The 13,007-nt window shown below is 34.0% G+C and overlaps 1 protein-coding gene across 2 annotated transcripts in view; it reads right to left on the bottom strand.

Moving 5' to 3' along the window:
• slgA (proline dehydrogenase slgA) overlaps positions 1–13,007 on the bottom strand; it is a 41,190-nt gene that overhangs the window by 4,949 nt on the left and 23,234 nt on the right. The window contains exon 4 of one of the 2 annotated variants that reach the window (XM_066401835.1): positions 1,922–1,942. The exons of the other annotated variant lie outside the window; for it this stretch is intronic. Within the exon in view, the coding sequence (XP_066257932.1) occupies positions 1,922–1,942 (21 nt within the window). The remainder of the gene's footprint in view (positions 1–1,921; positions 1,943–13,007) is intronic. 2 annotated transcript variants of the gene reach the window in all.

Below are 13,007 nucleotides of genomic sequence, written 5' to 3'. Positions count from 1 at the left end.
CCTTCCAAATGGGGAAAATTCACGAGGTCCCCATGTTGGAAGTGGAATTTGGAACAACATATACCTCAATAATCAGTAACGGGGACTGGTCTTCACATAGATAATATACCATATTTTTCAACGTAGAATAATAATAATCGAATTCTTTGCAAGTAACAATTTTGAGACATCCTATATATACTATAAATAACTGTCATCACAGTCAGGTAATTCCATATTTCTTTATCGTATTTACCTCATTTAATAACTTATCCCCATCAGTTCTGCTTCACAGTATTTCCTCAAAACATTTTCCGTCCATATGATAGCAAAATCAATTTCGGTTTTATTATACCAATTGTACGTATTTAAATGCAATGAGAACAGCGACACGTGTAACTACTAAACCGCAAAAATACGAAGGGAAATTCCCAAATAGAAAGCACTGTTTGTCCTCAAAGCCTTAATAAACTACACCGAATGGGGTTTAAAAATATGTAGATATTGCAGAAAGATTGGGAGTTCAGTACCTACTATCAACAATAGCTGCAGGGGAATGTTCAATGTCCTGGAGTGTGGGAGTTTATATCTCATGTTTTTGAGTAACAAGATCATGTTCAAAAAGGATTTTAGAAAATTTAGAGGATGTTACTGTCAAATTTCACTGACTTCTATAGGTCCGCTAAATTATGTGCTTGTTTATCTTCTTTTTAATAAAATCTTTCAGTAGTTAGTCATAAATTCCTAGATAAGTTGGTAGTTTGGTAAAATCCTAAAAACTATTTGTTCTGGATATTAAAAAAATGATTTATGAAATAACTATACACTTAAGCTCAATTTCGATTACAAAATGTTCTTAGAAGACATGAAAAGTCATCAAATACATTTTTCCGAGCATAATGACCTGAGCAAAGACAGACTTATGTATATGTGTTTTTATGCGTAAGAGAGAGATAGATTGATGGATTCACACTTACTGGAAGTTTTCCAAAACATTTTTTGCCGTTCAAATTGGTGAGGGTTCATCAGAAGCAAAACATCTGTCATGAAAAGTTGCACAATTTCGAAAATACCTATTCAAATAGAGCTTAAAGCTGATAAAACAGACTTTTTAAATAAGTTTGTGATAGGCGTAAGTCACATTTCTGAAGATTAAATCGCGCATTTGCTCCACTAATAAAACCCTATTTTTTAGGCATAAAAAATTGAGGGACAAAGATGTTTGCCAAAAATCGCGAATATTTAAGTATAACAAAGAGAGAAGCGAAAAACCTCCACACACAAGAATATCGAACATCCTCCTAAAGCGTAAACTAAAACATTATCTAAACATCTTTTTTTCGTAATTTTACTGACTTATCTCAAACCAATATATGTTATTCACACTTAATAAAAATATTGGGTCGCTATGGATGGTTTTCCCTACGTATAAATATTGGGCAGTAACAGTGACCAAATTTGACAAATTAGTTCACTTAAAGATCACTGAGGGTGTTAAATACCACAAATGTCAATTTTTATTAGTAATGTCCCAAATTTCTGATTGCGCTATTGAATGAGGTAGGTTAGAAACTTAGCGCATTCCTAATAAAATTTGACATTTGATGGGTATCTTTAATGTCTCATTTTGCCACTGTCATTGTCTGCGTTTCTACAAGGAAAAACATCTCTTTTATAGCAACTCAAGATTTTTAATAACTTGGAATAACATATGAAATAAAACCTTAGTATGCACTGTTCTGCCCAACACCAACAACTACTAGAATGGAAAAAGGGGGCCCTACCAAAAACTTTCTACCTTATTTGAATACTTATCCTCATAGTTACAGCTGAAAATCGGGGTGTGCCAATTAAATCTCAACAATTTAGCCCGGCTTTTTGTAGGTACGAAATTTCGATTGCGCGTCTATCGATACGAGGGGTCTTGCTTTTTCTACATTACCTGGATTGCTCTTCTGGTAGTCTAGACAAAAAAAATAATGACAACATTATAATTTGGCTACAATCAGATGGACAAAATAATGATTATCTAAAGGATGCGGGTCGTGTGGGCACTTGAGTCGATCCGCTCATGTGATTAGATATGCTATTAGAGCGTAATTAACACCGTTTAGAGGCACGAGGTATTGTTTATCCAAACGTTTAGATAAAACGGTTAGTTATGAGTATTTCAGTAGACATTCCCCCGACTGATAAAATGGCAATAATAGTAGCAGGATAAGTAGTAGTTTCTGTATTTATTGCGAGTATAAGTAATTAGGATGAGCTATAAGTACTTGGGGCTATTGTTGAATGGCAAGCAAAAATAGAGAAACCAAATATGTATGTATAATGGTTTTCTAATACCATTTAAAAACCCGTAATATTTGTGTTTTTATTGATTTAGCATTCGGGCGGAAAACAACAGGACACGCTGTATTAATCACATTATGCACTAAAATGCACTTGTTTCATGCGGAAAACGGCCTGTAGGAATTTATGCGGTGTATTTACCAAAATCGTTCTATTCCTTTATCCGTTAGCACGTTATACTCATTTGTACCAATATTTTTGGGGACATCCTGTATGTGACGCATTTTGTGTGGGTATTTTCGTCTCGTGATTTTGTTTTTAGAGTTTTGAACGTAATGTGTTTTCTGTCCTAAAAATCGTTCTAAGACTCAATGTATGTTATTTCCTAACAGTTCGATTTGGCCTAATGTAGCTGCTAGGGATGGTATAAAAAAATCTTCTAATTTATAAAGTCTAACGTTAAGTTTAATAATTATAAAGTTAAAAAGTGTAATATAAAGAAAAATTTCGAACGCACTTTAATAAAACAATTGATATGAGCCCTATGCCGACAACGTAAATTTACCGTCAAATACGTTCGAAAATTAAAATTTGCAGACGAGTGGTCTTCGACTCTATTTCTGTAATTTGAAAACCTCAATTATTGTCTTATCGAACTATCATTAAACTATTTGTTATTTTTTAGTGAGCTGCTCAAAGGAGGTGTTGATTGATTTTGTTTTCTTTCGAGATTAATTTCATTTACCGAATTACTTTATCACATCTCCGATAAGTAAAAATTTTCAAATTCAGATACACTGTGCACAGGATGTTTCAATTTGGAGTGTATTGACAAGAAAAACCTATTTCCGGACTAGATAGAAGAAAACTGATTTAGGCGTCACGGTCTCGATTTTTGAGAAATATTTAATGTTATAAAACCGTTTCTCGATATCGTCACAATCCACTAAGATATAGAAAGTTTTTCCATTTTCAGCCTTTTTGAAAATCGCCAATAACTTTCTTAATTATTAAAATATTGGAATTGCGTAAAAAGATTATGGCACTTTTTTGAGAAGAATCTAAGGGAATACTCGAATTTTCACCGTTTTCCTACAAATTGCTACAACTTCATTTTTTCAAATATAAATCATACATGCCATAGCTTAACTAAATAATCAATTTTAAACCCTTTTTAACGATATATACAGGGTGATTCACGTAACTGTTTCATTAGAAACTTTTGTACTTGTAACTAATCTAAATTTTTCATATTTGGGGATTAAACTAATATAGATACACTCTACTTTTTTAAAATATTTTGAAGGTTATATCACTTCCGGTTATACCGGAAATCGAGGTCAACTTCCTTATTTCAAATGGAACACCCAGCATATTTTTGCATTTTTGGAATCTAGTGATTAAGCTGATTAAATTCTTATTAGGTACTCCTATACCTAAACCTAACTGTTTTAAAGATATTTTAGTTTAAAAGAAAAATCTTTCTAAAACACCATTTCTATAAAATTTAAAATTCTCAGCTATTATTGAAGCTGGTTTTACGAAAATTTGTTGACATGTTAACTAGATATGGTAGACTAGGTTAATGTGAAAAGTTTTTATAAATATCATACAGGGTATCCAAAAAACCACGTCATATTTAAAGAACTTTGATAGCAAAAAAGTCGCTTATTTCAAATGGAACACCCCATATATTTTTATATGTCTAGAATCTAAATTTAATTCTGAATCGATTATTATTAAGCATCCCTATACCTTAAATGAACGCTTTTGCTCTAATTTGCGATTTTCTAATATTGTACAATAATAATTCTAGGTATCTTAGTTGGCTTTGAAAAGAACATGGCTGCTTCCTGTAACATGCATTAATGTAATTATTAATTTAATAAGTTCGCTCAGCAGTTTAGAATCATGAACTTTAATAATACTTATTCAAATAGTGATATTTTTAATTTATTCTTTATTCATGGAGAGTGTAACAAAGTTTTGGAGAGCACTTGCCGTACATTCAACGAAAGATATCCGCCGAAATTTTCCGAAAATCACAAACAACAAATTTAGGATATTGGAATCAAATTTTTTAAGACATGGAAAAGTCGAAACTTAGAAAAACACTTAGAATTTTATGTAGAATTCAAAAATAAAATGAAAAATAGGTGTTTCCATTTGAAAAAACAAAGATGGTGGTTGTACCTGATTTTTGGACTACCCTGTATACATGAATTTACCTTAAAAAAAAACCGCAAGAAAGAATAAAAATTGACGTGTTCTAGGATTTTGGCCACATATGTTCGGAATCTTAGTTATATGGACTGTTCCATTCAAAACTCGCACAATGTATATATTATTTTATACTATATTTATATATTATAAATATTTATTATTTATATTGTTATACATGGTCTCAACGCCTTTGACAGCAATTTTCATAGCCAACTAATGTAAAAAAATTAATACGTTGTATTTTCGTCATTTTCGTTAATAAATATTAAATTTATATGTATCGTTGAAAAGGGTTTAAAATTGTCTATTTGTTATGCCATGGCCACGTATGATTTATATTTGAAAAAATTAAGTTGTAGCAATTTGTAGGCAAACAGTAAACAGCAGAAAAAATTTAAGCACTCCATTAAATTTCTTTCAAAAAAGTACAATAATAGTGTTTTTACGCAATTCCAATATCTAAATAAATAAAAAATTTATTGGCGATTTTCAATTTCGCCAAAAATCGAAAAACCTTCTATACCTCAGTAGATTGTGACGATGTCAGGAAACGGTTTTTAACATTAAACATTTCTCAAAAATTGAGCCCGTGACATCTAAATCAGTTTTCTTCTATTTGGTCAAAAAATAGGTTTTCATGTCAAAACACTCCAAATTAAAACGCCCTGTACAAGATAAGGATGTCCAGCATGAGGATAAAATGAAATTATCATTTACAGAATTAACTCTCCAATAGGTAAAGTTATTTAAATTCAAATATACAAGGACCGTTTGATAAGTCAGTGACTTTTTGAATGAAAGATATTTTTTTCGGCCAAAAAATGTTTTATTTCTTAACAGAGCCTCCTTTTAGCTCAATACACTTAGTTCAGCGTTTTTCCAATTTTTTTATCCCTTCCAAATAATGGGTTTTATCAAAGTCCCCAAAATAGACGTTTGTTTCAGTGATGACTTCTTCATTCGATCCAGATCTCTTACCGCCCAGCCATTTCTTCAGATTTGGAAATAGCAAATAGTCGCAGGGGGTTGAATCTGAAGGATATGCTGAGTGGGATAGCAATTTGTAGCCTAATTTATGAATTTTTGCCATAGCGACTACACACGTGTGCATCCGTACATTGTCTTGATGGAACAGCATTTTTTTTCGCCAAATACGGTGGTTTTTGCTTCAATTCGATATCTGTCCGAATGCTCTGAATAATAGTCACCAGTGATCGTTTTACCATTTTTAAGGTAATCGATGTGAGTGACACCGCGTGTATCCCAAAAAACTCTGGTCATCACTTTGTTGACCGATAGACCCATCTTGGTCTTCTTTGGTGCACGTTCATCTGGAGAAACCCACTGTTTCGATTGTTTCTTAGTCTCTGGTGTGTTATGACGGATCCACGTTTCGTTAACGGTTACGAAACGGCGCAAAAACCCATTTGAATTGCGGCTGAACATCACTAAACACTCTTTTGAAATGGTCATAAGGGAACACTTATGGTCAAGTGTAAACAATTGTGGCACCCATCGCGTGGATAACTTTTTCATATCCAAATGTTCATGTAAAATGTAATGTACCCACTTAGTTGAGATGCCTACAGCCTCAACCACCTCACATACTTTCATTCTCCGATCGTCCAATATCGTTCCATGGATTTTATTGACAATTTCTGGCGTGAAGACCTCTTTTGGACGATCTAAACGTTCTGCGTCACTTGTGCTGCTACGACCACAACGAAACTCAGCAAACCACTTCTTAATCATTGAAATTGATGGTATAGAGTCCCCATAGTATTTATCAAACCTTTCCTTGATTTCGGTGATGGTTTTTTTACGTAAAAAATAATGCTTGATCAGCATACGAAATTCACTTTTTTCCGTTTTTGTCAAAATTCACGAGGTCGTCTGCTTTCAATAGTTGTTAAACACAGACTAAATGACGTAGCTTGCTCAACATTTGACAGTAGTCTACCAACAGATGACAGTTGACGAGAGTGATGTTGCATTTAAAGTTATTACGCGAGAAATTCAAAACGTCATTGACCTATCAAACGGCCCTCGTATATATACATATGTATATTATTTCGTGTTGTGCATAGTTATCGTGATTTGACCGATGAGCTGTATGTTTGCAAAAAAGGCTGAAGAAATTTTTGAATGTTTGGAGGCCATTGTATCGTTGTTATCGTTCAACCTATGATTAGTACCTTTGAAAAAGGCAGACTGTAGAGTTTTTTTGTATATGTGAGCTTTCATAAAGAAAGCCATATGGGGTTACTTATCAACTTATTTAATGTAAATGCAAAAAACATGTTGTCCCATAATATTGTAACTTATCCTTGGACATGTGCGGAATGTCACAGGCACCTACTGGTGCCCCATTGTAAATTAGAAATGGACTAAACTTGTACTAGTCAAAATAGATCATTCGTGGTAAAGATAAAGGTCTGTTTATCATCTCGCCTAAAAACATATGGAGGTGCGAATAAGATGATTAAAGGATGTAAGCGTGGGAAGAATGTGGAAGGTATGGTGACAGGCTTTTTGGAAGAAAAGCAGATGCACCCGGGGTGACCCTCACGCATCAAAAAGGGATTCATTCGATTCCCGATTCTAGAGAAATAAAGAAGTACCACCTAAACTTGTGTTTTTGTTTCTCTACGAGTTTGGAAGATCTGACATATATTTTCATACCGATATCGTTTCTTAGATGATTCAGACGAGTGTTAGCGCGGCGACACAAGATGTTTGTAATCCGAATCTATTAATTAGGATTGTATAAACTCTAGAACCGATAGATCTTACGGCTCTCGTATATTTTTTCAAATCCCATAAATTTCTGGATATTTGTTAATTGATATTATTTAAGACCGCGGGTGTATTTCGGTTCACCCGGCGAAATTGGGCACTGTCTCCTCCTTGTTTGTTTTTCTTATTTTTTCTCTACTTAGGCTCGACCCAAGTTGCATTCATTCCATCTTAACGAGGTGTCCGAGTCAGGGCCTTATTACTAAGCAATTATAATATATCTTTTCATTAAAAACTTTAAAATCATTCCTGCCAGTGTTTTCTTATAAAAGGAAAACTCGCGCGCACATTGGTCCTTCGAGCCGGATTTCGAAATCCGAAAGCCTTTATCGAAAACTTCTTCTTGGTGAATTGTCGCGAAATCTTAAACGCGAATGCTAAGAAAAACTGCAAGTGTATCGTGACAACGAAGTCTAAAGTGAAGATCACAGCATTGCAACGACGGATCCGTAACAGCACTATACTCAATGTGGGAGACTCCCTACCCCCCAACGAATCATCACCTGGTAAGTGGGCTTCCTATCTTCATTGATCCCTTAACCAAAGTCATATCTCTTCAGTGTTACATAGCGTTCATTATCTTCCGCTTCAATTGACTAACGTATCGCAAAATGTCGCTGGCAGATCTGAAGAGACTGTTGATTATAAAGAATCGCCTTAAGTCTAAATTGACAAATACGAGACATTTGTAAAACAATTAATGGTAGGTTCTGATACCAACGAAGTTGAAAATCGAATCGCAGAGATGCATAGAATTCATCAAGAATTCGAAAAAGTAAGCGTAGATATTATGTGCTGTACACTGTGTGAGAGTACATCAGCTTCGGCAGATGGGACCTCAAATGATTCCAAAATCGATCTTTCTGAGGCGAATGCATTCGATGAGCTATGGTATAAGACTTTAAGCGCATTACAATCTTTTCTTGAGCACTCCCCCCCCATCGCCGCTACTAGCCAGTCGGGATCCCTTCCGTTGGCGACTCAACTAAATATAAAATTACCAGTAATAAATTTACCATTTTTCGCGGGAAAACATACCGAATGGCTACCTTTCTATGACACGTTTCAAAGTCTGGTACATAATAATAATTCATTGGATAACTGTCAAAAGTTTCACTACCTAAAATCATGTCTAAAGAATGAGGCTGCACGCGCCGTTGAAACCTTATCAGTATCAAGCGATAACTATCAATCGGCTTGGTCAATTCTCCAGAAACGTTACAAAAATATGCGGTTAATTATACAAGGACACGTCCAAGCTATTCTAAGCTCTCCAGAGTTAAATAAATGCTCGTCAGAAACATTGCAAAAGCTGATTGAAGACATAACCAATAATTCAACCGCTTTAAGAGTGCTTAACGTACCGGTAGATAACTGGGATGCGATCCTGGTTATGGTAGTATTAAATAAGCTAGATTATCAGACGAGGAGAGAATTTGAAAATACCTTGGACGTAAATCCAGTTACATTAGCGCAACTAATGGAATTTTTCGAAAGAAAGCGAAACGTTCTTGAATCACTCAATCAAAATATGAAGCCAAAATTGAATGATAAATCGAATAATCAATCCTCTAACAACCATAAAAGAGTCACCTTTAATCGTATTTCTAATATGGCATCGCTCTCGAGGGTCTCTTGTTATTTCTGCAAAGGGGACCATCTCATCAACCAATGTGAGAATTTTTTGAGTTTGGGCGTTAACGAGCGTATAATCGAAGGGAAAAAACGAAACCTTCGCCTGAATTGTCTAAGATCCAACTATAAGCTACCTGATTGCAAGGCCTCAGGTTGCCTGACTTGTCAATCACGTCAGCATCATACGCTAATTCATGCACTTAAGCCACCAGTTGAGCAGTCACCAAATCTCAACTCAAATTATGGTGGATCACCTTCGAGGGTGCACGTATTATCTACAGCAGTTGTGTGGATTAAGGATTCCGCAGGTAATTATCACGAATGCAGGGCTTTGCTAGATGTGGGATCTCAAATAACTTTATTATCGGAATACATGGCCAAACGGGTAAATCTAAAAACGAAACAACAGAATATACAGTGACTCGCATTAATATTCGGACACTATGGTATTTGTGGAAATATTAAGTTTTTTGCTAACTTATTATTAAGTAACAGTATTTATTGTGCAATCATTAGTTACAACCATGTTTCTAGTATATGTAAATACATTTTTGATCTTTGAAATTAAATTATATACAAAGATATTATCGAACAAAGAAAACAAGGCATAATTTTACTGTCGCAAAAATATTCGGACACGGAATGCGGTGCGGTGCAATGCAGGTAAAAAATAATAGAAAAACACCGTATACAGACTTTTTTATGATCGTAAAAGATTAGAGATGCATCCAAGACTCAATTTTCTTGTTAGTTCAGGTTAGAAGTTAGCGTTGAAGGCAAACTTATAACTTACTAAAATTCATATTATGAGGCGAAAAGGCAAAAATATTTCTTTTGACGTACGACAATTAATTATTTTTCATCACGCTAAAGGCAGATCTTATCGAGAAATCGGTAATTTGTTAAGTGTAAGTAAAAGTACAGTTGGTGATATAATTAGAAGATTTGTTCAAGAAGATCGTATTGAATCAATTCCGCAAAAAGGACGACCGAAACTTATTGATGAACGTGAAAGGCGTAAAATTATTAAACAAATTAAAATAAACCCTGGACTGAGTGCTCCTAAATTGACAGCTGATTTACTAGAGTACAGTAGCAAAAAAGTGCATCCTGACACAATTCGGAGATTATTAAAAAAAGACGGGTACAACGGAAGAGTAGCCCGAAGAAAGCCATACATATCGGAAGTCAATCGCAAGAAACGTCTCGTCTTTGCTCATGAATTCGTTGTGAAACAGAAAACATACTGGGAAAGCGTTATATTTGCTGACGAAAAAAAATTCAACATTTTTGGATCCGATGATCGCAAAATGGTATGGCGCAAAAAGAATGAAGAGCTAAAAATTAATAATCTCAGGCCTACTGTGAAACACGGCGGAGGGAGTATAATGGTTTGGGGCTGCATCTCAGCTGCAGGAGTAGGCGAATTAGTATTTATTGAAGGAAATTTAAATAAAGTTATGTACTTGGATCTTTTAAAACAAAATTTACTAAAAAGTGCTGAAAAATTAGGTATACGCGACAATTTTAAATTTTACCAGGACAACGATCCAAAACATAAGTCGCGTTTAGTCCAAGAGTATTTATTATATAATTGTCCTGAAGTATTAAATCCTCCTGCACAATCACCTGATCTCAACCCCATAGAAAATCTATGGGAATTTTTAGACCGCAAAGTCCATAGTAAGCCAATCAACTCCAAAAACGAGTTAAAACAACGATTAGTTGAAGAATGGCATCGCATACCTGAAGATTACATAAAAAAAAAAAATTGAAAACATGCCAAAACGGCTAGAACAAGTTATACAATATAAAGGCAATCATACGAAGTATTAATTTGTTTATATGTTTTTTGTTTATATTAATTTTCCTCACAAATATTATGTTCCTGGTATGTGTCCGAATATTTTTGCGACAGTAAAATTATGCCTTGTTTTCTTTGTTCGATAGTATCTTTGTATATAATTTAATTTCAAAGATCAAAAATGTATTTACATATACTAGAAACATGGTTGTAACTAATGATTGCGCAATAAATACTGTTACTTAATAATAAGTTAGCAAAAAACTTAATATTTCCACAAATACCATAGTGTCCGAATATTAATGCGAGTCACTGTAACTACAGTGAGTCTCATGAGTATTCGTACCCTATTGATTCCAGATTTAAAAATAAAAATACTTTTTTATAAGTAATTTTCAACAATTTTTTTTTTAGTAGAAATATTTTATGGGCGTGTAAAAAGCCCAATTCCTATAAACTTTATTGAAGATAAACAGTATTATTAACAAAATATAATTTTAAGTATAATAAGTAACAAAATCACACCCACAAGAGTATTCGTACCTACTAAAACTATACTAAAAGATCAGTTTATTTTCTATTATTTAATATTTTGTTGGACCTCCCCGGGATTTTATAATTTTTTAATTAACTTTTAAGCCGATTAGGCATACTACTAACTAATTTTTTCGTATATGTTGGTTCAATTTTATTCCAAATATCCAAAAGTTTTACTTTTAATGTTTTTTTGCTATCAATTTCGTAGTTTTTTAATCTTCTTTTCATTTCTGACCATAAATGTTCTATAGGATTGATATCGGGACTTTGGGGTGGTGTTGCCAAGGTATGTGGCGTATTATATAAGATCCATTCTTTCACAATATGAGCCGTGTGTTTTGGATCATTATCTTGCTGGAAATAATAATTATGTTGTAACTCTAATTTTGTAGCACTTGATGCCAAGTGATTCCGTAAAATATTTAGGTAATATGTTTTGTCCATGATTCCTTCAATAAAAACCAAATCACCAACACCATTTGCGGACATACAACCCCACACCATGACGGAACCACCTCCATGCTTTACGGTTCCTTTTAAATTTTTTAATTCGTACTCTGAATTTGATTTTCTCCACACCATTGTTCGTCCATCTGAATTGAACAAATTGAATTTACTTTCGTCAGTAAAAATTACTTGTTCCCAAAAATTAATATCCTTGTCGACATATTTTTTTGCAAATTCTAAACGTTTCATTCGATTCCTTTTATTAATAAATGGCTTCTTTCTGGCAATTCTCCCATTGTAGTCGTTCTTTCTCAAAATTCTTCTACATGTTTCTGCTGATACTTCTTTTTTGAAGTATTTTAAGACGAATACTGCTAACTTGGGTCCACTAATTTGTGGATTCTTCTTTATTTCCTTAATAACTGCTTTTTCCTCGTAAGGAGTAAGTTTCTTCGGGCCTCCTTTACGTTGTTTATTGCAAATATCTCCACTTGACTTAACGTTTTTTATAACATATTGTACCGTAGATTTACTTCTGCCCACTAAATTCGCAATTTCTAAATAACTTTTACCTTCAGTGTGCCATTTAAGAATTAACTTCCTATCACTTAATGAAACTTCACTACTTTTTCTCCCCATTTTTACTAGTATCTCCTAAAGACTAACAAATCGATATGTCTATATTGGTAATCGTTCGTATTATGCCGCAAACAAGTTAAGACAGGCTAAATTTCTTATCATCTTGATTTAACCCATAACAGACAGTTGCAGTACAAATACTCTTGTGAGCCTCATTTTGTTCTTATTTCCTTAAAATTACGTTTTCGCCATATAAACATTTGAATTTGCAAGAAAGTACATATGAGTTTAAAAGCCCTTTAATTGGAAAGTAGGTTTGTGATGGTACCAGTTTCAAATCGTTCATTGTAAATTAATAACAGTAATTTAAAATAGAGAAGCAATAGAGTACGAATACTCATGAGACTAACTGTATATCGGGCATAAGCAATACGTGCAGTAGTACCACGAGATCAGCAAATATTGTCATAAGATCATTTAACCAAGACTTTGAAACGTCAATAGAATGCTACGTTTTGGATCGAGTAACGTCTAACCTCCCTACAGAGTCGTTCGATAAGGGTGCCCTTGCGATTCCTAAAGATGTGCAGTTAGCCGATCCGCACTTTAATAAGCACGGACCCATCGAACTACTGTTAGGAGCGGAAGTTTTCTGGACGCTCTTATGTAGCGAAAAGATTTAGTTGTCGAATCCCCGTTTATATCTATCGAAAAC

This window comes from Euwallacea similis, chromosome 23, assembly GCF_039881205.1.
Source record: "Euwallacea similis isolate ESF13 chromosome 23, ESF131.1, whole genome shotgun sequence".
Classification (NCBI taxonomy): Eukaryota; Metazoa; Arthropoda; class Insecta; order Coleoptera; family Curculionidae; genus Euwallacea; species Euwallacea similis.
The sequence above is the reverse complement of the archived record's forward strand: the minus strand, read 5'-3'. Positions and strand labels throughout refer to the sequence as shown.